A 22753-nucleotide genomic window follows, 5' to 3' on the forward strand; every position below is an offset into this window, starting at 1 on the left:
GCGCCGCTCGGCCACGACCACCTCCCTGCAGCCGGAGACCCTGGGGCAGAAGGAGGCGTTGACGGAGCCTGGTGGGAGGGAACAGAGGGGGGGGGGGGTGGAGGGGGGGCGGGGAGGAGGGACAGGGTAGGATGAGAGAGAGAGAGGGGAGGAGGATAGAGAGGAGAGGAGGAGAGAGGGGAGAGAAGGAGAGCGAGGGAAGGAGGAGAGAGAGGGGAGGAGGATAGAGAGGAGAGGAGGAGAGAGGGGAGAGAAGGAGAGAGGGGAGGAGGATAGAGAGGAGAGGAGGAGAGAGGGGAGAGAGAGAGAAGGAGGGGAGACGGGGAGAGCAGGGAGGAGAGAGAGGGGAGGAGGGACAGGGTAGGATGAGAAAGAGGGGAGGAGGAGAGAGGGGGAGAGGGAAGAGAGGGTAGGGACGAGAGAGAGGGGAGGAGGAGAGAGGGGGAGAGGGTAGGGACGAGAGAGAGGGGAGGAGGAGAGAGAGGGGAGCAGAGATGACAAGAGAGAGGGGGAAGGAGCAGAGAGGGGGTGGAGTGGACGGGAGGAGGGGCGGGGTGAGAGGAGGAGAGAGAGGGGGAGGAGATGTCAGCGTGCTACGTGGTAATCCTTCCCCCATCAAGCTCATCAGGGGACAAGTGTCCGAGGGCTTTGATCATCTTGTCATGTGGGAGGGGTGATGGAGACAGGGGCTTAATCTGCTGTTAAGAGGGAATCACCCCCAAGCTAACAGACCCACACAAGAACCCCCCCCCCACACACACACACACACACACACACACACACACACACTCTAAACACATCACACACACTATACACACAATATGTCGTTACTATAAGTAAAGCTTTTTAAATAAATAAGATGTGGTCAGTGAGTCTTGTGGGAACCCGAACCGCGGTCTCACCGGTCCAGGCGCGGCCGGCGTCCACCCGCACCGCCACGGGGATGGTGGTGTGTTCCGGCTGGCGGAAGTGGACCACGACCACGTACGTGCCTGGGGCCGGCACCCTGCCGCTGAAACTGATCTGCGTCTGTGGAGAGAGAGTGAGGAGGGGGGGGGGGGGTCACCGTGGTTAAACCTGACCCGACGGACTGTAAAAGCCGTGGGGCGAGAGTCATTCGGATCCGGTCAGCACTCGGTCAGCGCTCGGAGCCGGGCGGGCTTAGACCTCCTGTCCCGCGCTGGTATACTGTACCTGGGGTGACTTGAGCAGGACCCCCTCGCTCGGGGGCGCGGCGGATAGGGGGACGGCCCCCGACTGTCGTCTCCGCCTCCACTCCTCGCTCTCCCGGGGCTGGGGGGCGAGCGGGAGGGAGGCGGGGCTCCCGTCCCGGACGGCGTCCAGGAGCAGCGCCGAGGCGGGCCGGGCGTACTGGCTGGGAACGCAGTACTGGCTGTGGGAGGGGCGAGAAGACCACAGAGGTTATGGGTTTTGAGGGGGGCCGGGCGGAGCGGGGGTCAATGTGACGAGGTCGGGGTCGTTGGCCGGGCGGCGGGGTCGCGAGCTGCGGGACTATAATCGTCTCAAAATAATCCCCCTCTTTAAAATCCAGACAACCTCTAGCTATCGCGTTCTCTCTCGTCAGTGTTAAGAAATCTCTGCATCACACACACAGCTTACGTGCGCACACACGCCTTGTGAAAGCTCTTTTCCGAAGGGTTACCCCTCTGATCCCCTCGCAAATCTCATCCTGGCTTAATCCTAACCCCCAACCCTCTCTCCCTTAACCTCCTTCCTTTCTGTGACTCAGGTCTTTAGGGACGTCTTGAAACGCGTCTGGATGCAGGACTGGAAAGGAAGTCAAAGGAAGAGGCTTTCGCTTTCTATCCAGCCGGGGGACTCCCGGTCACGTCTCGAAAAAACATGCCCACACTTCCGCTCTGCCCGTTTTGCGGTTTTGAAAGCCTTACCCCCCCCCATTCTATCGCCAACCAATAGCACGCTAGCTACAGCGCTTGTTTTCTCAGGCCAAACGTCGGCGGCTCGATTCGCGCTTCCCCTACTTGTGTTTTGCGCTTTTCCGCGATTATCTTAGAGGAGATAAGAGCCGGTTAATACCCTGCCACGGTGGCGGAGCCAGGCAGCTTAGCGCTCAGCTGGGGGAAAGCTGCCTGAAGTCCTACAAACACAGCTCGGTTGCAAAATAACAGGACCAGACGCTGGCTACTGCAACGGCGGGGCCACCTGGGGGGTAAACACGGCGGTGAATCCTGACCTGAACCCCCGAGGTGCGAAGAGGAGGAGGAGAAGGAGTGAAAGTGACAGGTTGGCCTGGATATCTAGCAGCCCGAGGCGTCAGACTACCCCTGGAATGTGTGGAATCGAAGGTATGGAATCACACCTGGAAACCAGATGCGTGTGTGTGTGTGTGTGTGTGTGTGTGTGTGTGTGTGTGTGTGTGTGCCGCACCGGAGTGAGGGTCAAACAACCCTCTGGCTCAGCAACCCGCACTTTCTCCAAAATACCTGTTAGTCTGTTCCAGAGGGTGTCAGTTTAAGTCTCTCTGAGCCTGCGGTCGAGCGGCAGGGTGGTGTTTTAGTCTCACCTGTCCTCGGTGAAGCGTCCGTGGACGGAGACGCACAGCACCTTGGGGTCCACGTACTCCATGGAAAACTCCTCCACGGGCACCATGTACACTTTATACTGGGGAGAGACGATCGATAGTGATTGGATGATATCGCGGTGGATGTCCGCGCGTTCGCCCGAGTGACGCTGTCACCGGACCGGATGTCCGGCGGGATGTGTCTCTCACCAGGAGGAAGGAGGCCGTGGAGGTCTGGATGAGCAGCTCGGCCTTGTGGGTCAGGTGGAAGACCGCCACGCGGTTGCCGCTGTCCACGGCCGTGCTCCGGCACAGGAAGCTGCCGGGGTAGTGATACGCACGGTCAGTGTGACGCCACACGGGAGACTACTGAGACGGGAGACACACGCGCACGCACACACACATACACACACACACACCTGTATGTGCAGCTGTAGATGTTGGCCCTGGCATGGATCTGGCCCTCTGATTGGCCCGTGATGAGCAGGTTGGCGTTCTGGACGTTATCGACGTCGCTGGCGTACTCCAGGACCAGGACGTATGGACCGGGCTCGGCCGCGCGCAGACTCAGCCGGAGCTGGGTCTACAAGACACACACACACACACACACACGCACACACGCAGAAATATACATTTCATCAGTCACTGAGAGCATTTTTCTGCATGCCCTCATCTCTTATGTATGTGTGTGTGCATGGCTGTGTACTGTGTTCTGTACTGTGTCTGTGCGCGTGTGTGTGTGTGTGTGTGTGTGTTTGTGTGTATGTGTGCGTGTGTGTATGTGTGCGCATGTGTGTGTGTGTGCGCGTGTGTGTCTATGTCTGTATGTGTGGGTCTGTGTGAGAGCAGACCCCCCCCAGGGCCCGCCCACCTGTCTCCCGCTGAGAGAGGCCATCTCGGGGTGGTCTGCGGTGGGACGCCGCACGCGCGCCTGCCTCCTCCTACGGCCGCTCCTGGTGGAGAGCTGGCCCTGCGACCCCAGCGCCGAGCTGAACCCGTCCATCGCCACATGCTTATAGAGCAGACAGCTGAGACACACACACACACACACACACACGACAAACACACGCAGACAGACACAACATGATCAGGGGACGGACGGCTAACAAGCGCATAACAGAGACAGTAGCCGTGTCCGGGGGCCCAATACCAGCCTTAGCTAACATGTAAACAGAGGCCCGGTTTGGTATTCCCCCCAGAGGAACCCGGGGATTACTTTGTGTCTCGGTCGGCGGCGGAGGTGTACGTGCAGGGCTGGGTGATCTTCTCCTGGAGGAGGGGGGCCTCGTAGTAATCACTGGGCAGCAGCACCAGGTAATCCTGGGAGGGCGGCAGGAAAGGAGTTATTACGGATTACAGCGTATCCTCCGGGAAAATGTCCAGTTTATTTTTTTCCGAGCTCCCCCTACATTCCGACGCCTCCTTTTTCTGTCTGATGCTCTCCCGATGCCCCTCCCCCCCTCCGTCTCTCCTTTCCAACCAGTTCGCGCTGGTGGCGGCGGCGGCGCGCGCGCTACTCACCAGCAGGATCCCCTCGGCGCGGATGCGTACGATCCACTTCCCGGGCGTGAGGGGGAAGGGCTCCGCGAAGCCGTCCCCTGGAACGGAGAGGAAGGCTGGGGAGGAGCTAGGGGGGAACGTCACCTCTCGGCTCTGGCCCGGCCCTGCGGGGGGGGGGGGGGTAGAGAAGGGGGACATGGGCGCGGTCACGGCTAACGCCACGCGGGGTCTACGTGCTCTCTCGCGTAGCCGTTAGCGTCGGGTACGTATAGAAGAGCAGGTAGTATTATCAACTGGGAGGTAGGTAAAACAATTAAAACAAGCATAAAAAACATGCAGTGGCTGTCAATGACGAGTATCATATGGGTGTCAAGGATAGGAGAGTTTGGGAGAGGGGTGTAGGAAAGGAGAGTTTGGGGGGGGGGAGGGTGTATACTGAGTCTGCAGCGTGGGTCGCTGAGTCGCTAGTGTGTGGAAATTGAGCCGGGGTGAGGGGGTACGGGGGGGGGGGGGGGGGGGTGAAGGGGGGGCAGGGTTAGCGAGGCAGCCTTACCTGGGCCGGCCCAGGACGAGGTAGCCGCTACGCTACCGCTCACGTCGGCGCTGCCGGGGTTAGCGTACCGCAGGAGGAGGCGGAACGCCTGGCGCCGCGCCTCGTCCACATGCACTGTTACCCTGACGTCACTCTGCAGAGACAGGGGGTGGGGGGGTTGAGGGAGGGGGTGGGGGGGGGGGGTACAGCTGACTGGAGGGGGTGCAGGATCCCGGCAATGGGGGAGGGGGGGGTGGAGTCGGGGAGGCGATGGGGGGTGTTGACAGAGACTAGCAGGCCATGCTGGCAGAGAGCTAGCAGGTTAGAGGAGAACGCGCAGCAGGCGTATCCACAGAGTAGAACGGAGCAGAGCTAGTGGGCAGAGAGAGGAAGGAAGGAAGGAAGGAAGGAAGGAAGGAAGGAAGGAAGGAAGGAAGGAAGGAAGGAAGGAAGGAAGGAAGGAAGGAAGGAAGGAAGGAAGGAAGGAAGGAAGGAAGGAAGGAAGGAAGGAAGGAAGGAAGGAAGGAAGGCCCTTCACTTACAGTCGCAGCAAGAGTGAAAGCCAGCCTTGTCCACCACCAAGATCCTGGCTCTCACCCGCCTCGCCCTCTGCTGGCGGGGGGTGGCGTAGCGCACTACTATGTGGAAGGGGCCGGGGAAGGCCACGGCAAAGGATAGGATGACCTCTGGCTGAGGAGGAGACACAGGGTCCGGCGGTCACACAGCTAGCAAACCAATGAGCCGCCCTAGGAAAGATCGCACGCTTGCACGCCACCAACCCACCGACACAGAGTTATACACAGAATTATTCACCTCAAGAAAGAGCGATAAATAATATTATCACCAGAGGATTAGAGGAATTAGAGCAGCAGAGAAAGGCAGCTAAAACATCTACAAAAAGACGAGAGCCAGGGAAGCAGATTTCAACAACACAGAGAACTGCGTAGCGCTAAACCGTATTTCAGAGTTGTAGTTGTTTTTCGCCGAAATCTCCCCGGGTTATCCAAGAGACGTTCTCGGGCCGCCGCCGACTAACCTGCGCGGGGGACATGATGGCGTAGCCGCGCCAGCTGAATCCGGGGAATGCCCGGGGGTCGTAGCCGAAGCGGACGGGCCTGGCGTTGGGAGTGATGCCGTTCTCCACCTCGTACTTCAGCTGGTGCAGGCTGGGAAAGTTGTGCCCGGGGGTCGGCCTGGTGTCGGGAGGCGACAACGTCGGTGGGAGGGAGACGGAGAATGAGGACACTTGGGTGACACTAGGTGGTCTTGATTTGCAAAAAGATATTGTATCGTGTACGTGCATACTAAAATAAACTTCCTAGCACTTCATACAGTATTGTGTACATTAAGTAAAATAAACTCCCATGGATTGATGACATCACTTCATATCACTTCATACAGTATCATTTACATTAAGTAAAATAGACTCCCATGGAATGACGACACTTGTTCAGTACAGTGATTTCATTTTAGTATTGCGATGGTGGCTTCCAGGGTATTTCTTGGCATGAGGGACAACGTCGCGCCCTATTAAAGTGACAATAAAACTGTGTGATAGTTCTGTGTATCTAGGCGTCGGCCTGTCCTTACTCGGTGCAGGTGCGGCCAACCACGTTCTTCCGGCACCGACATTGCCCGGACACATCGTCACATGCCCTGCCGATGGCCCCGCCCACATCACACTGGCAGCCTATTAGTGACAGGGGAGGAATTTATAAGGATCAATTGGATTAAAGCATAACTGACACAGAGTTCAAGCCTTGACTTGAGGAAACTGAGCTGGTAAGTTAATCATTGATGTATTTCTGTTTTGTTAAGTTTGGTTCATTGAGACGGGCTCTGCAGTAGACAAGGACACCTTGCCTTGAACTAACTGTAGGACCCAGTCAGAAACTCTAGTCTAGTACGATCAAGTAAAGCTCCTAGCATTTGACGAGGAAAAGAAAGTCTGTTATATTTGGGGTACAATTGCTCAGGTGACTCACCTTGACAGCCAAAATAGTTCTTTTTCTGTAAGAGGAAGTAGCCCTCCTTGCAAATGTCACAGGTGGCGCTGCAGGTGTTGGGTTTACAGTGACACTGGCCGCTTTTCTGGAGGAGAGCACAACATTTAGGATAGAAATGTCCCTGAAGAGGACGTGGTCAATTTGTGTGACAATGGCGCACCACTCCAAAAACGCCGTATTCTACTGAGAAGGTGTGATAAGTCGGCCGCCTAATGCAGCTTTCAATCACGGCTAATTAAGAGAGCTGGCAGGGCGGCCATTTTACGTGTGAAACGTTTACTACTAATGGGTCACTGGGTGATCGGTGCTGTGTCGGTACGAGGCGTGGGCGCGGCGGCGCGAAACAGAGACGGACTGACCTGCTGACACTCTCCGACGCCGCTCAGCGTCCCTTTGACATCACAGTTGCACTCTGGGGGAGAGAGGAAATGAGGAAGTCAGCTCAATGGACACCTTTTACGCAGCCGGGAGCACGTGAAACGCTGCATGACTTTACACACGGCTGTGCAACGCCGAATAATTGAAGAGGGAGTGGACAACAAACGCTGTACGAGAGAGGAGGAGAGATGAGACGAGAGAGGGCCTTGAGTTGCAGCGGGGATAGAGAGAGAGAGAGAGAGAGAGATTTATATTTTAACCTTTTTGTGATGTTTGCTTTGGCAGCGTCAACCTATGTTTCCCATGCCAATAAATCCCTTTGAGTTAAAATGAATTGAGCTAAATTGAATTAAATTGAGAGAGAGAGGACAGGGCGAGCGGAGAGGAGCACCGTGTGTCACAGTGAATTGACTCTGATTACAGGATTCTTTGGCTCTCATGGACGGCAACAAAACCCTCCGATCCCCCCAGGCCCCAACATCAAAGGCCCAGCGGAGCTCCCATGCTTTCAGACCAGCCGGCTCAGCCCTCTTGCGTCCAGCCACAGTCAACCTGAGGCATTCCTGGGATATTAAAAACTCTTCTTTCCCTTCCCTCCCTGTACCTGCTGGCAGCCAGGGCCGTGATAACATTCTTGGTGGAGGGCTGTAACTTTAGACAGGTATCCGGACAAAGGCTGGAGCTGTTCCCCCACTGGCTGGCTGAGAGGATCCGGCCCCGCCCACAGAGGACAGCTTTGCGGTTTGGAGAACATCCCCTTTCAATCTCCACAAAGCCTGTGTTATACTCCGTTTAACTGCGCTAATCGGACTTATTTTAGAGCTACTTCCTTAAATCAAGCGCAATTTACCTCAGTCGGCTCGGGGACGTCGCCGGAACAAAGAAACGGCCAAGCGAAAACAGGGAGACACACGGCGCTCCTGCTCGGGAGCTCTGTTTGGACACGTCTTCCCCGGAGGAATCCTTTTGGGGACGGGGAGAGACGCGGCGCTGACAGTAGCCTATTGGCCTGTCACCGTGGTATCCAGGCGGAGACCTCTGGCGAGGCTCAGGCTGTCTATATGATGTCAGCGCCTCCTCAGGTAGCCACGGTTGAATTAATACCAATGACAACGCTGCGGCCCTTTCGACAGACAGGTGTGCAGCTCAGATTTTCAGTTGGACAGTTGTTTTTTCGCTGCCTCCTTCTCAAGTCACTCCTATCACTCCTTCTCAAGTCCTGACAAATACAGTGTGTATTCCCTTTTTTTTTTTTTACAAACATGTTGGGGTTATCAAAACATAGTATGCTCAATATTTCCAACTTCCTGCAGAGTCATGTACAGGGGGCTTACTGTACCTATGCAGCCACTGGGGTTCTCGGGTGCCAGTTTCCAGTAGAGAGGTTTACATCTGTCACACAGAGGGCCCTCCACGTATGGCAAGCAGACACATGAGCCCTGGGACATGAACACACAACACAAGAGTGAAATAGGACCCTAATCATAGGTCACACCTGGTGGATTATAGTCGACATACTGTACAGATTATCAGTGGAACTGAATGTACTGTGACACCAGTAGTGGTTAGTGAGTATCGTTCTAAGGCTGCATTGATTGTTCATTGTGAATTGTGAGTTCAGTGCACACATTTGAATCGGTCTCTTTTTAACAATGTGGCGGATATGACGCTCTCTTTCCAACATGTTGCTCACAGAAGTGGTGAGAATTAAGGAACAGTTTATGGAAATCCTGCACTTCTGGGGCGTGGGATGCAGGCCATGTTTTGATTATTTGTTTCGTTTTTGTTTTTTTCTCAAAATGGAAGGAAGCTGCTTTTCCTCTTGATTACTGTTCATTTTCACTTCCAGCTAGTAGAAAAAAACACACACACTTCCTTGTAAACCCTGCCGGATACCGGCTTTGGCTTTGACAATAGCCTACAGTTGCTATCCGATATAAGAAAGCGACATGTGTGCACACACCCAAGAATCCTCAGATTACCTTGTGAAATGAAACGGCGCAGTTTATGAGTTTAGAGTGTCGGCCATGTTGGGAGGGGTCTCCCTACCGTGTTTGGGTCTGTGGAGGTGCCCCCGGAGCCTGCTGGGCTGCACTGGCTAACTGAAAAGACAACACTGTCCTGTGAAAGAGCGCACTCGCAGTACTGTAACTAGCAAAACAAATAGATCTGTAGAACATTAACTTAAATGGTTATTTCGTACAGTCGAGCCGAGGACCCAGGAAAACACTGACTTCACTTTGCTGTCATAACACCGGGAGTGAATGTTACTGTATAAGCCTATACTGTACCTTTTGGCTGGATATGAAAATAATCTACATCTCAAAATGTTTTACTTCTTTCAAATCCCCTCAGAGCACATTCCCGCCATAAAGGATATATAAGGTTTCATTCAACCACAAATATTTTTCCGGGTGCCAGCTTATCTTATTACTGCCACTAACTCCAAATCTGCACTGGTTCTGGGTATCTGGTTATTCAGAGAGAGGTTACCTGAGCACTGGGGGATTCTGGGTATCTGGTTATCCAGAGAGAGGTTACCTGGGCACTAGGGGATTCTGGGTATCTGGTTATCCAGAGAGAGGTTACCTGGGCACTAGGGGATTCTGGGTATCTGGTTATCCAGAGAGAGGTTACCTGAGCACTGGGGGATTCTGGGTATCTGGTTATCCAGAGAGAGGTTACCTGAGCACTGGGGGATTCTGGGTATCTGGTTATCCAGAGAGAGATTACCTGAGCACTGAGGGATTCTGGGTATCTGTTATCCAGAGAGAGGTTACCTGGGTCCGAACACTGGGGGAAGCGGAGTCGTGACCCGGCACAGCGGTCACACTGCTGACCCACCACGCCTGGCCGACACAGGCACTGGCCGGAGACCGGGTTACACATCGAGTCATAGGAGCCCTCCCTCGAACACTGGCACACTGAGGACACACACACACACACACACACACACACACACACACACACACACACACAGTAACCGTAAGACTCTACTTCCCATATGAACATGAAGTCTGATTGTATTACAGGCCCATTGCTCAACTCCCTAGCTCAACTGAGCCCATGTTTGTGCTGAATCTGGTCTAATCTCGGCCTGCTCTCAGCGAGACGCTATGCGTGCGCACGGACCTCGGTAAATCACTGCCTCTGACAGCACGGGGCTTTATGTGTTATTGTGGGAGAATCAGCGTTCGCAGGTCCCCAGAGCCGTGAGAAAAGGCCGCATTAAGCCCAATGAGACCAGCAGCATCAGTTTTTCCGAGCCGAGCGGGTCGCGTTAAGGTCGCCGCGGGTCCAATGGGGAGCTCCGCTGTAATTGCGTGGGCGTGGCCAAAAGGACAACAGTGGGCGAAAGACACTCACAGGCGCAGTCTGGGTATCCATAGTAACCGGGAGCACACTGGTCGCAGCGCTGTCCCGCGTAGTTGGCGAGACAACGGCACTGGCCGCTGAGGCCGCAGTCTCTGGCGGCGACCCCCGCTCCATCGCAGCGGCAGACTGGGAGAGAGAGAGAGAGAGGGGGAGAGAGAGAGAGAGAGAGAGAGAGAGCGCGTTAGGTCTTGAGACCGTCGACCATCTCGACCTTTAAAGAGATGTTTCGCCGACCAGGGTCACTGGTTTCGCCGACCGGGGTCACTGGTTTCGGCGACCGGGGTCGCGCAAAAGCGAGACGGCAGCGATCCAAACGCGCGGGGGGGGAGGGACGGGGGGGCGGCCGGGGGTTCTACTCACCCTGGCAGTGCGGGAAGGAGTGGTATCCCGGCCAACAGCGGTCACACCGGCCCCCCTCCACCCCTCCTCGGCACAGGCAGCGCCCCGAGGTGTCGCACACCTCCGCGACCGTCCCCCTGGGCTCGCACGCGCACCCTGAACGACAGAACACACGCACGCCACACACACATCTCTTGAGACAATAAGTACAATCCTATCTGATTCTGCGCCCGCTGAAAACGGCGGGTGGGGGGAGACCCCCGCGGTGATTCCGGCAGCGTGCGCTGCGGGCGGCTTCGGGGTCAGTGGGTTTGTTGGCACCGCCCAGCAGAAGGAAATGACCGCTTCCTTTCAGCTACGTGTGCCCCACGCCGTGCATCTGCAGTGTGGGCAGCGGTTCCAGTCCCCCTAGACGAACCCGGCCTGGGCAGTGTTAGATACGCGCAGGCCTGGCACCAGACTGGCCACCAGATAATTCCTCCATTGTTGCCCTTGCAACACAGCGGCGGCTCCTACACAGTAAACGCGGCCTTTCTGAAGGGTCACAGATGAAATTCCGTCTGGGTCGGAACTCGAGAGGACAGGGTTTTATTGTCGGGCCCGCATTCCCAGACAAACAATGACAATAAAAACCAGAAACTGAGGTCCGTGTCTGTTTTTCAAATGAGGCACTATCGTTCCGATTGAGCAGTTGTTTTTTTTTGTTTTAAGGCTGATCCCCGCTGTAGGGAAAACAAATGGGGAATTTGGGAGGGGACCGCTGCTATTAATAGACTGTCTCTCGCTCTCTGTCGGAGCCGTCCCCAGCTGACGAAGACTATCACGGGAAGACAAGCTGGGAAGAGAGGGACACCACTTGAACTCCGATGTCCATTAAAAAAGATGCCTTTGATTATCATAAGGTTATGCTTCAAAGAGCATTCTGTACAGTAAAGACAATGGAAAGATTTCTGGTGATTTGAACATAATGAAACTCGACACTGTCTACCAATAACTGGCAGCTATATTGTAGTGTAAGTGATCATCAAACGCACAGCTTGGAGACGACATGGGCTCTGAAAACCCTTTTCTGCTGGAGGCTTGCCACATGCTCTTAACCTCTGACCCCGGAGTAAACCCATAAACCTTCCACTGCTCAGTTGAATGACCTGTCCTGACTCCCCAGAGGGAGTCAAGGGCAGGGCTCTCTACAGACAGGACCCCTCGGTGCTAATCGCTGATCTGCTAAGAGGGCAGTTAGCATGGCATAGCATAGCACAGCATAGAATAGCATAGCATAGCATAGCATTCTCTCATCATACACTCACGCTGGCAACTGGGTGGTCCGAAATAACCCCGAGGGCAGACAGCGGGCTCTGCGGAGAACAAAAGAGAAAGAATGAAACAAAGGAATATGGAGGCTAGGGAGAGGGGCACACCAGAGCACTGTAAACACACTCACAGTATGCCTCAATCACTTACTAGGTAAACATGTAAGGACGTAGGCCGTTTATATTATTGGCTTTGTTTTAAACAGCTGTCAGATTATAATTATACACTGTAAAATGTATCGTAGCACCATTTCTGCACTTTACGTACCCTTGGTTGGGCTTGTGGGGGATGGCGTGACAGGCGGGTACCCTGATTGCAGAGTTAAACACAACCACTGCGGTCAGATCGTTTTAATACAACAAAACAATGTATCACAGTCCTTTGTGTGTGTTGTGTTAATGCAATCTTCAGCCTTGTTTGTTCTACCAGCCTCTCATGAAGGGTTTTTAGAATGACGACCGTAGCAGACAGTTGCTGGGAAACACAAGCAAAGTAAGCCCTATCCAAAATCTAAACAAACTTTTAAGGATTCTGTCTACATGTTTAGACATCTCTGAAAGTGCTCTCAGTCCCGAGATAAAGAGCCCGCTTTTAATAATTACATCCGTAAATCTCTGTATTTTATAGAATAGAATGGCGAGCGTAATTCTCCCAATCCACGTTAAATCTCCCGTTTGCACGACGGGAAAAAGCAAAACCACCTGGACCACATCCCTCACTCCAGATTTGGTATAAAAACGGCCGTGTAAAAGTTACATGAAAGGCTTGTTCGTGATTTGTGTCCGCCACGGTTGCACAAACGGGCCAATCAGCCGCCTTGCTGAGGAGAGCCCGGTCAGGGAGGCCATCGAGGAAGGCCATGGGTGGAGCTTGGCCAAGGGCAGCCTGTCTGCTTGCCCTATACCTGACTGTTCCCGAGCATGAAAGTAAAACCGCCTCAACCTCCATTACCTCATCAAGATGAAGGGCGGGGTCTCTGACCATGCCTGCAAAGTTCAGCGTCAAACCTTCTGAGCGCCATGAAGAATTCTAACGTGCTAAGAATTTGAAGGATACCTCAGCTCTGATGCTGAGCAGGGAGAAAAAAAAATGCATTTGAGAAAAAAGATTCTATGGGAAATAAAATACTGTACGTAATGTACTTGGCAAGCGCTCTCACGGGAATCTCCTGGTAGGAGACCCGGCGAGTGCTGTGACAGGTCGGCCCGGGAGAAAGGGCGTGTCAATCACTGCTCCCAGACTGACTGAAGGAGGAGCAGCGGTAGGAATGCTCTAACTACACAGTGTTGAAACACGACCTCGTGAATCATCGTACACATCCTTGCTCTGTAATCATTACAGGGATAAGGGAGAAGACAGCGGCCCAGGGCGTGGCGTGTGTGTTCTCTAGTTAAGGTGGAGGTGTGACAAGGGGTATGGAATGTGCTGTTAACACATCCATCCGCCATAGGAATCCACGTTCCAGCGGTACCTCTCTAGAGCTCCATAGAAAGAAAAAAAAATGTTTACATGGACGTAGTCACTGCACGCCAGGGCCAGATTTTCCACCAAGTACTTGAAAGATGGTCTTAGCTTCTCTTCCTGCGTGCAAACGCTACACACTTCAATAGAATATGCAGAGAAATACAACTAAAATCTGCAATTGTATAACAGTATGAGCTTGTACCGTATTGGCGGACATTAAAGGAATGAGGTCAACCACCCTCCTTCAGATACCAGCTGTCAATACACACTCTGGGCTTTCATAAGGCTTCCTCTGAGCTCAAAAGCAGGACTTCCTCAATTAAGCGTTTCCCCCATCAGCCAGGGGACAGATATAGTAGAACAAGGCCATTACAATCTTTTATACTGTCTGTTATTTCGTTTCCGTAAACCTCTTTTTTCATTCATCCAAGTCATTTCCACTTGGTCAAACTCATTTCCTACTATAGAGTGGTCAGCTAATGACTTACGAATGCACTGTGAGTAGCCGTAGAAGCCGTCTGAGCAGCGGTCACAGTTGCTCCCGGTGAATTCTGGCCTGCAGAGGCAGCGTCCAGTGCCCATCTCACAGCCAGCAGTGGTCCTGGGATCACACCTGCAGGCTGTTATCACACAGACACGCGCGCACACGCGCGCGCACACACACACACACACACACACACACACACACACACACACACACACACACACACACACACACACGCACACACGCACACAATCAATCAAACTTTATGTATTTAGCACAAGTCATACATCAAATGCAGCTCCAAGTGCTGAACATAAAACCTAGAAATAGGATAAGCTAAAAAGAACATCCAAATAAAACATAAGAATGAATAAATAAAATATAATATAAAACAAATGATAAAATAAGAAATAACATGCAGTCAAAAAAGTTGAAAAAACACTAGATGAAAGTGTTCCACAGGCAAGGTCCATAGTGGCTAAAAGCAGCGTCGCCGTGGGAACAGCCCAGAGTGAGCTACCAACCAGAGGACCTGAGGGATCTAGTGGGTACTTATCTTAGAACCATGGCAGACATGTAGTCGGGAGCGAGACCATTCAGTGATTTGTAGTCTAATAAAATAATCTTGAAATCATTTTATAACACTGGAAAATAACAGGTAGCCAGTGCAGCGATTTTAAAACAGGTGTAATGTGCTCTCCTTCTGGTCCTGGTCAACACATGAGCAGATTAATTTTGTTTGAGTTGGAGTTGATTTATGCTTTTTTTGGTTGCCTAGAAAGGAGAGCATTACAGTAGTCCAGCTTTCTAATGATAAAAGTGTGCACTAGTCTCTCAGTACTGGCCTGGGAGAGACATGGACACACTGCCAACACGTTTTAAGTGATAACAGGCAGATTTAGTCACATTCCAGATGTGGGCATCAGGAATTTAATTAGAACCTATAGGCACTTTCCCACCAGAAAGCCCCCTGTACTTTCCCCCCGGGGGGAAATCCCCTAGAGCTCTCTATTCCCTAGAACCCCCCCATGTTCATGTAGATTGCATTCAGACAGCAGGGTAGAAGCTCACTGCCCCCCACACACAGAGACAAGGGAATCACCTGCTTTATAGCCTGCTATATTAGGCAGCTGTGAAAGGGAGAAAATAACTCATTCTCAGATTTCTGTCAGTGGGAATTTTTTTTTTTTTTTTCCAGCAGATGTCTTAGTTACAACAAGATTGAACTAGGAAAGCAGTTTTGTGTTTACACGTTTGGTATTTATGCAGTTTAGTTTGAGAAATCCCTGCGATGCTCTGCAGTAAACATGGAAGTGTTTTGGTTGTGATCGCGGACTTATAAATCTCATATGTCTTTCCATCACATGTCTTAATTACAATATTATCAATAGTAACAATATTGAACTAGGAAAGCAGTTGAGTGTGGGAGTTTTAGAAAATCTATTTTGAAAATCAACATGATCGCTAAACACAAAAGTTTTTTTGCGCAGTGAATTTAAAAATGGCGCCGTTGAAATAAAACGTTCACTACGTTCACTACTCAGCCAATCAGAAATGTTCAGCTTTGCCGCCCCACCCACAAAGTACTCCCCCGGCAAGAGTACTACCTATTGAGCAGGGTCTTTTTGGGGGGGTTGAAAGTCCCACACGAACCCACCAATAGACCGTGGCCCACTTGGTGTGAACACGGCGAGTTACCCCCAAAGGTCCGTAGTTCGGGGGAAAAGTATGGCGCCATGAAAGCGCTTTATGAGACACCAAGGCTTTTAGCCTGGGACTACATGTACATGCCAGTGACTTCAATTTAGGGATCAGTTTCTCTCTCTGTGACCCTGCTGCGACGAGTACCTCTGTTTTGTCCTGGTTGAGCTGAAGGAAGTTCTCAGCGATCCAACATGAATGTCTAAAATACACTTATGAAGGTCATCAACAGGGCTTGTGTCATCAGGAGGCAGTAATATAGAGTGTCATCAGAGTAACAGCATAACTGTGAAAATGTACATGTCTCCTGGTGACACTGCCAAGGGGTAGCATACAGACTAAAAAGGACTGGACCTAGGATCGAGCCTTGTGGTACGCCATAGTTGTTATCATAGTAAGAGGAGTGTTCATCGAGGGCAACAAAAATTATGTACCTGTGAGGCAAGATGTAAACTAGTTAAGAACAGTGCCAGAGAGGCCAACACATTTATAGCCTGTCTATGAGAATAGCATGGTCAGCTGTATGAAAAGCTACACTCAGGTCAAGGAGAACAAGAACGGAGAGATATATGACTGAATTAAAAAAAAAAAATGCAGTTTGAGGTAAGAAAATCAATGCTTAAAAACGAATTTCTCTAAAATTTTGCTTACAAAAAGGAAGATTAGAAATTAACAGTTAAACATGATTTAAAAAGGTTTATGGTAATAGGGCAAAGAGGAGGGCTTAAGCCTTCTTAAGCATTTCTGCGTCAACCAGGGCAAAATACTCGTGATGGTGGTCATCTTATCCCTGAAGTATGCTGCAAACTCATCACATCTGGGTGTGGAAAACCGATCAGATCACCAATGCAAGGGGACAGGGTTGATCAGATGGTCAATTATTGAGAAGAGGATTTTTTGGATTGTTCTGATTCACTGATCAGTTTGAAGAAATTAGCTTGTCTAGCCGTTCCGATTGCCTTATTGTACACACCAAGATGCTCACGGAAAATGTCATGAAGTGTCAATTTGACGTTTTTCCATTTTCATTCTGCTACAGTACATGACAATCTGTCTTTCATTTTAGTTATTCAGAGTGTTGCTCATGCCGTATTTCCACTGTGAACTTTCATACACAGTTATGAAAGAAAACAACACTAATGAGCTTTCACTCACAAGGTTTTCCCAAGTCGACACCTTCTGCCGCTAAGCTTACTTAATTGAGTTTGTGGCTTCTTTGGTCTTTTCAAAGCGCAGAGGGCAACCTGTTTAATTCCATCCCTTCAGAGAAGGCCAAACACAACTGGCAGCTATTTATGTGGCAAGGAACAACCATGTACCGCAACGCCAGCAATGTAAACAAGTGTGGAGCCGGATTTAGCAACAAACCAAGTGGCGCGGCGCTGGCAATGGTGCCACTATGCCAGGCGTCTCTGTCTTAAACAACGCTGCCGTAAACTGGAACAGAAGGCTTCTTAAACAACGCTGCCGTACACTGGAACAGAAGGCTACTTTGAAAGTAGTTCCGCTTCGGCTCATATCAGAGTCACAGTTCAGATACTGTGGCTCAATCATTACACAACTTTAATAGCTGATCCACATCTACGGTGCATGTGATCTTGGCCTATCGGAAGATAGACTGCTAGACACATAAGGTGCGGTCTGTTAGACATCTTACTGGTTCAAGAGGAAAGACTGAGAGTGATGCCATGAAGGGGGGTGAAACGGAGGGCTAGAGAGGTGAGTGGTAGGGGGGACTCACGTATGCATCCGGAGGGAGACTCGGGGGGTACTCCGAAGGGTCTGTAGTACCCCTCGATACAACGATCACAGTTCACTCCGGCAGTATTGTGCTAAAGAGAGAAAAAGAACGAGGGGGCAGGTAAGAGATGAGACACAATTCACACACACACACACACGCACACACGCACGCACACACAAACACACACACGCACACACAAACGTGCACACGATATTGACAGTGGCTCAAAATGTACAAAATTAGAAATGACAAACAGACAAAGACAGTGGGCTCTACTGCTATAAATCGTCTTATCTGACACACTGTCCTGCTAATTCACTCGTCTGCCTTTCTGTTGTGTACCGGTATTTAACAGAACATGCTGCATTTGCTGGGGTCAGCCTTGTTTTAACTTGATCACTGCACTAGCGGAATTTGCGGTATTTCCTTCCCAAAGCATGAATATCATTAGATAGATGAACTTCCATCGTAGAGATAAGTAATGAGATTTGATCCATTCCTTCATTTGGACCAACACACATACAGCACACACACCTGCTCGCACGCACGCACGCACGCACACACTTACGCGCACACACACACACACACACACACACACACACAGGATGTGGGTGTGTGCAGCAAGTGTGATCTCAGGGGATCTTGTGTGATCTAAAACACACCATGAATGCCCTTATATGATCTAGATAAATAAAGCAGGCTTTCAAGTCAATCGAGAACACCGAATGTGGACAAAGGCAATGAGGAAACCCTCCCCCCACACACACACACACACACACACACACACACACACACACACACACACACACACACACACACACACACACACACACACACACACACACACACACACACACACACACACACACACACACACACACACACACACACACACACACACACACACACGCCCTCCACAGTCCAGTGCGCACTCTCTCTGCCTCTGTCTCTGTCTCTCACACACATACACACAGACAGGAATAACATGAGTTCAGACTTGAAATGGGCTTCATACCTGGCAGTTGATACAAACTCCCCCTCCGTCGTAGATGCCGAAGGTGTTTAAACTTGCTCTCCGCCGCTCCACCTCCGGGTCGTAATAGCAATCGGAGGCATGGGAGTAGCACTGGCAGGCTACGGGAGAAAACCCCCGAACCAGAGACAAAACACACACACACACACACACACACACACGCGCACACGCGCGCGCGCACACACACACACACACACACACACACACACACACCCACACCCACGCACACCCACGCACACCCACACACACCCACACACACATATACGCAACAATTTCACTGTTAATTAATTGCCATTGTCTTACCAGATCCTTATCAGATCCAGATACTATAACCTTGAGACAGAAGTACAGTAGGAGAAGACCATAAAAAGTTTCAACACAGACAGCACCCCCCCCCCCACCCCCCCCCAGGTGCTTTTCTACGAGTGACAGACAGGATTACACAATTCTTTCTCTTTCTCTCTCCCTCTCTCCTCGCAGGGTCAGGTTTCAGCATCTCCCGCTCGGAGGGATAATCTTGTCAGCGGTCCAAGGCAATTATGCCCCAGCTGGCATGGGCCTGGTTGTTTGGCCGGCTGTATGGCTGTATGGTTATGTGGCTGGTTGGCTGACTGTGTGCTGTAAAGCAGTGGTCCTTGGGTAGACTGTACACACACACGCGCGCGCACATGCACAGACACACAGAGGCCGTTCATCACGTGTACCCGATGAGTAATGTCTCCTTGCAGTAGGAGTTAGCGGAGGCCTTTTCCAACACCATAACAGGGCATTTCTATTTCCCCACTGAGCTAACGTGGTAGGGGAGGTGGGTAAATTATGAGGCTGTTACTGTCTGTGCTCGCTCTGTCTCCGTGAGTCCCTGAACCGCATCAGTGGTAAACCGGGGGCCGCGGCGAGGGGGCGGGGCCGGCGGGGGCGGAGCTTACATTGGCATTCGTTGGGGCTGCTGGCTGTCGCGGCGTGCCAGGGCTTCTGGTGGAAGCCCGGGCAGCAACGGTCGCATGACTCCCCACAGGTGTGGTGCCTGCACTCGCACTGCAGTCTGGGAACAGGAGAGAGAGAGAGAGAGAGAGAGAGCTGGTGTGAGTTCTCACTATACAAAGTGAACTTGCTTTACTTTATATTGCAGCTTCTACTGAGGAGAGAGAATTATGTACAGCTCATCGTCATCACAGAGCATCTGGAGACTGAAAAAAACAAAACAATTCTCAACCCCGACGCAATATGTCAACATTAAAGAGTCAAGAGTCGTCTTTCAAGGCGATTCCAGCAGATGTTTACAATTGAATGTCCCGTTTCATAGTCACTGTCCATAAAACTCCTTAAACATAATAGTGGTTCAAAGCAGCATCGAGTTATCCCACTCCAGCCCTCTTGCTGACCAATGACCTCATAGACAGTAATCAGGGGGACCAAAACAAGCGCGGAGATGCCAGAAAACAAACAGATGAGCTCATGTCCCTTTCTTCAAAACCCACGCTATCACTCCCATCTGAAAACACAGACTCTATCGCAACACTCCGGCGACGCCCCCCCCTCGATTTTTTTCAACCTCGTCCCAGATACCGCGCCAGCCCCGCGACTCCGTGGGCAGATATTTTTGATGGGGATGACAGGAGAAACGACGCAACCATGTATCACATGGATTTTTCTCTGTGCTCCTTTGGAACACTTCTAGGCATGAGGTCATTTCCGTCCAGAATGATTTACAAAAGCGTCAACGAGAAAGCGGATCATATGAACGGTGCCGGTAGGAGAAAAAAAAAAGCCAGCCATACCAAACGGTGAAAAGCGGTACAGCTGAAATGGAAATGAAATGCACTTCAACTAGCGCACGGGCCACCGACTCACCTGCTTGGGTTGTCCGTGTTGCGCCCTCCGCACACCTGCGCGTGGCCGTGACACACGCACCTCCCCCCGACGCTGATGTCTTTGATGCTGTAGTAGTACTGTGAAAAGAGAGGCAGCCGCGCAGTCAGAACGCGCGCGTCGCATTTGCCGGCGGCGCTGTCGGCTGTTAGCCCCGCCCACGTCCGTCGAGCGCACCAAAACAAACCCAGCCTGCGGAGAAGAGAGTCACGACCCCGAGGTACATGTGTGACCTAAAGAGGGGAGCCGGATGGATGGCTATCTGCGCGATGACTCGGCATGTGTGAGCACAGGGCGGCTGACCGCGGGCCGGTTCCCGCTGCTTTAGGGTGTCTGTCAAGCCTGGGCCCGGCGGACCGCTGCTGGACAGCGCCCTGGGGTCCGTGTCCGGAGGCACGTTCTCTGACCACGGTGACCGGGGTGTTGTACTGTGAGCTTTGGACAGTTCTAAACAGAAACGGTGATTCACGTACGGTTCATACTGTATGCCGTCTATATGCTTGGCTGCCATGACTCTCTTTATCAGTTCATGTTACCAGCCTTCGTCTTCATCTGATAGTAGGACCCTCAAGTCAATAGACATAGCCCAGACTATAAACATTGTGCAGCTTTGACTCATAACAGTTCATCTCGAGCTAATATCCATTGTAAGCAAGTACTGTAAGTAAGTAAGTAAGTAAGTAAGTAGGTAAGTACAGTAAGTAAGTAAGTAAGTAAGTAAGCAAGCAAGTAAGTAGTGTATTTGACATAGCACCTCTCATAGTCAAAGTCACAAAGTGCTTCGCAGAGAACACACAGAGAACATCAGATACAAGTACAATAAATTACAGAGACAGGACAAAGATAAAAAATACAGACCCACACGGCTAGAAAAATGCCTGAAGAGCCTTTAGCTGCCTTTTAAAATGATAGTATTGTAATACTGAGCATCCCATATTCAATCCAATGTTCAATATTTTATACAAAGCTGTTTTTCTTCACAAGCCAGTCAGAGTTTGCCTAGGGCAAGTTCACGTTCCACTACTAGGGCTAGGCTCTGAGGTTCTGTAGTCTGTGAGGGGTTCTGTATGTTCTGAGGTTCTGTACTGTATTCTGTGCATGAGACTACGAGCAGGGAGCTGTCTGAGCTGGTCCTAGCGTTCTCCGCAGAGGGAATTACCCCGATGACTGGACAGACAGCTCTGGCGCTGAGCCGCAACAAGGAGGAATGTACAAGCGGGAGAAATCACGTCAGTGTCTGTGTTTGTGTCAGCTAAAAAAGATGCCACTGGGGCCTAATGCCATTCTCTGAAGACAGTGCGTCTAATGTGTCAATATCAAGCAAATTAAACAGGCAAGGAGGAAAGGGTGATAAAAGGTTGGTAGAGAAATATCTGAAAGTGTCTTTGGACGGGATTGGAAGCGAGTGTGTGTGTGTGTGTGTGTGTGGGTGTGTGTGTGTGTGTGTCTTACCCGGCGTGTGACGGTGGGGTCCCTCTGGGCCTTGGAGATGAGGTGACCCAGCAGGGTGCTGGTCCTCAGGAACCTCAGGCGGATGTTGGTGGCCTTGGTGAAGTCTCGCAGTATCGGGGAGTAGGTGAAGTTCCTGGAGCCCGGGCGACCGTTGACCAGCGACACCACGATCTGGACAAGAAAGTGTTACCTTCCTCTGACCGGCACGCACCACGCCCTTTCAACTGGTCATTAAATACTGGACTGTTTTGTGCCTCATGTCGGCCATCCTCATTTTTTTTTGTTTATTTATTTTTTGTTTATGTAAGTATAGAGCCTAAGCTATCAAATGATGCACAATGCATTAAAATCTGAAAATAGTTGAGGAAGATATGCTTCTGTGAATGTTGGTACACCTCAAATCACTAAGAGAGAAAAAGTGCCTCAAAAAGTTAGAGCTGTTCACACTTCTCCAAGCCAGGCTACTTAGCTAGCATATTACATATAGTGAGTATTTAGTGATCCTAAAAATTCTGTTTATTATATTGAGGGACTTCTTCAAAACAACTAGTTTTGTAGTATGTAAATATATATGTATAGGCCTATACAGTATAAAGCTACCTGACCCCAACATGTGGCACATTTCAACATTCCCTGTCACATTTTTTTAGGTACTTTTCGATGACTTTAGCTGCATTGGCTGAGGGCAGAGGTCGTACCTCTCCGTTCTCCAGGGGGACGATGCGCGAGTACTCCGTGGTGCAGATCTGGTCGTCGTCCCGGACGATCCGGCTGTTGGGCTGCTTACCGAACTGCTCGATGCACTCCCGCTTCGAATCTGGTGTCACAGCGGCAAAGAGAGAACGCTCTGTCACCAAGCGCCATCTCTAGAAGTTCAACTCTCTTCACCGTTTACAATTGTTCTCTTTATAATCTTTTTATACGGTTTGAAGTGCAATTCGGGCACTTCTTTTATTGTTGTTGTTGATATTTTTAGGACATTTCTGCTTTATTGGGATAGGACAGTTGAAGGACAGACAGCAACGG

The 22753-nt window shown here is 51.2% G+C and overlaps 1 protein-coding gene across 1 annotated transcript in view; it reads right to left on the reverse strand.

The window, feature by feature from the left end:
* LOC311316420 (laminin subunit alpha-3-like) overlaps nucleotides 1–22753 on the reverse strand; it is a gene marked incomplete at both ends in the record, with an annotated part of 64246 nt that overhangs the window by 26289 nt on the left and 15204 nt on the right. Inside the window, 27 exons of the mRNA XM_084447262.1 lie at nucleotides 1–68; nucleotides 903–1029; nucleotides 1195–1393; nucleotides 2546–2643; nucleotides 2753–2861; nucleotides 2962–3125; nucleotides 3414–3570; nucleotides 3759–3862; nucleotides 4064–4206; nucleotides 4596–4728; nucleotides 5611–5767; nucleotides 6165–6264; nucleotides 6560–6665; nucleotides 6940–6992; nucleotides 8298–8397; nucleotides 9008–9060; nucleotides 9739–9882; nucleotides 10325–10459; nucleotides 10694–10828; nucleotides 11980–12027; nucleotides 13936–14067; nucleotides 17374–17464; nucleotides 18389–18507; nucleotides 19333–19448; nucleotides 20258–20355; nucleotides 21728–21898; nucleotides 22426–22544. The exon at nucleotides 1–68 is cut by the window's left edge and continues 72 nt beyond it. Coding sequence (XP_084303388.1) covers nucleotides 1–68; nucleotides 903–1029; nucleotides 1195–1393; nucleotides 2546–2643; nucleotides 2753–2861; nucleotides 2962–3125; nucleotides 3414–3570; nucleotides 3759–3862; nucleotides 4064–4206; nucleotides 4596–4728; nucleotides 5611–5767; nucleotides 6165–6264; nucleotides 6560–6665; nucleotides 6940–6992; nucleotides 8298–8397; nucleotides 9008–9060; nucleotides 9739–9882; nucleotides 10325–10459; nucleotides 10694–10828; nucleotides 11980–12027; nucleotides 13936–14067; nucleotides 17374–17464; nucleotides 18389–18507; nucleotides 19333–19448; nucleotides 20258–20355; nucleotides 21728–21898; nucleotides 22426–22544 — 3179 coding nt within the window. The remainder of the gene's footprint in view (nucleotides 69–902; nucleotides 1030–1194; nucleotides 1394–2545; nucleotides 2644–2752; nucleotides 2862–2961; nucleotides 3126–3413; nucleotides 3571–3758; nucleotides 3863–4063; nucleotides 4207–4595; nucleotides 4729–5610; nucleotides 5768–6164; nucleotides 6265–6559; nucleotides 6666–6939; nucleotides 6993–8297; nucleotides 8398–9007; nucleotides 9061–9738; nucleotides 9883–10324; nucleotides 10460–10693; nucleotides 10829–11979; nucleotides 12028–13935; nucleotides 14068–17373; nucleotides 17465–18388; nucleotides 18508–19332; nucleotides 19449–20257; nucleotides 20356–21727; nucleotides 21899–22425; nucleotides 22545–22753) is intronic.

This window comes from Borostomias antarcticus, assembly GCF_949987555.1.
Source record: "Borostomias antarcticus genome assembly, chromosome: 12".
NCBI classification, from domain to species: Eukaryota; Metazoa; Chordata; class Actinopteri; order Stomiiformes; family Stomiidae; genus Borostomias; species Borostomias antarcticus.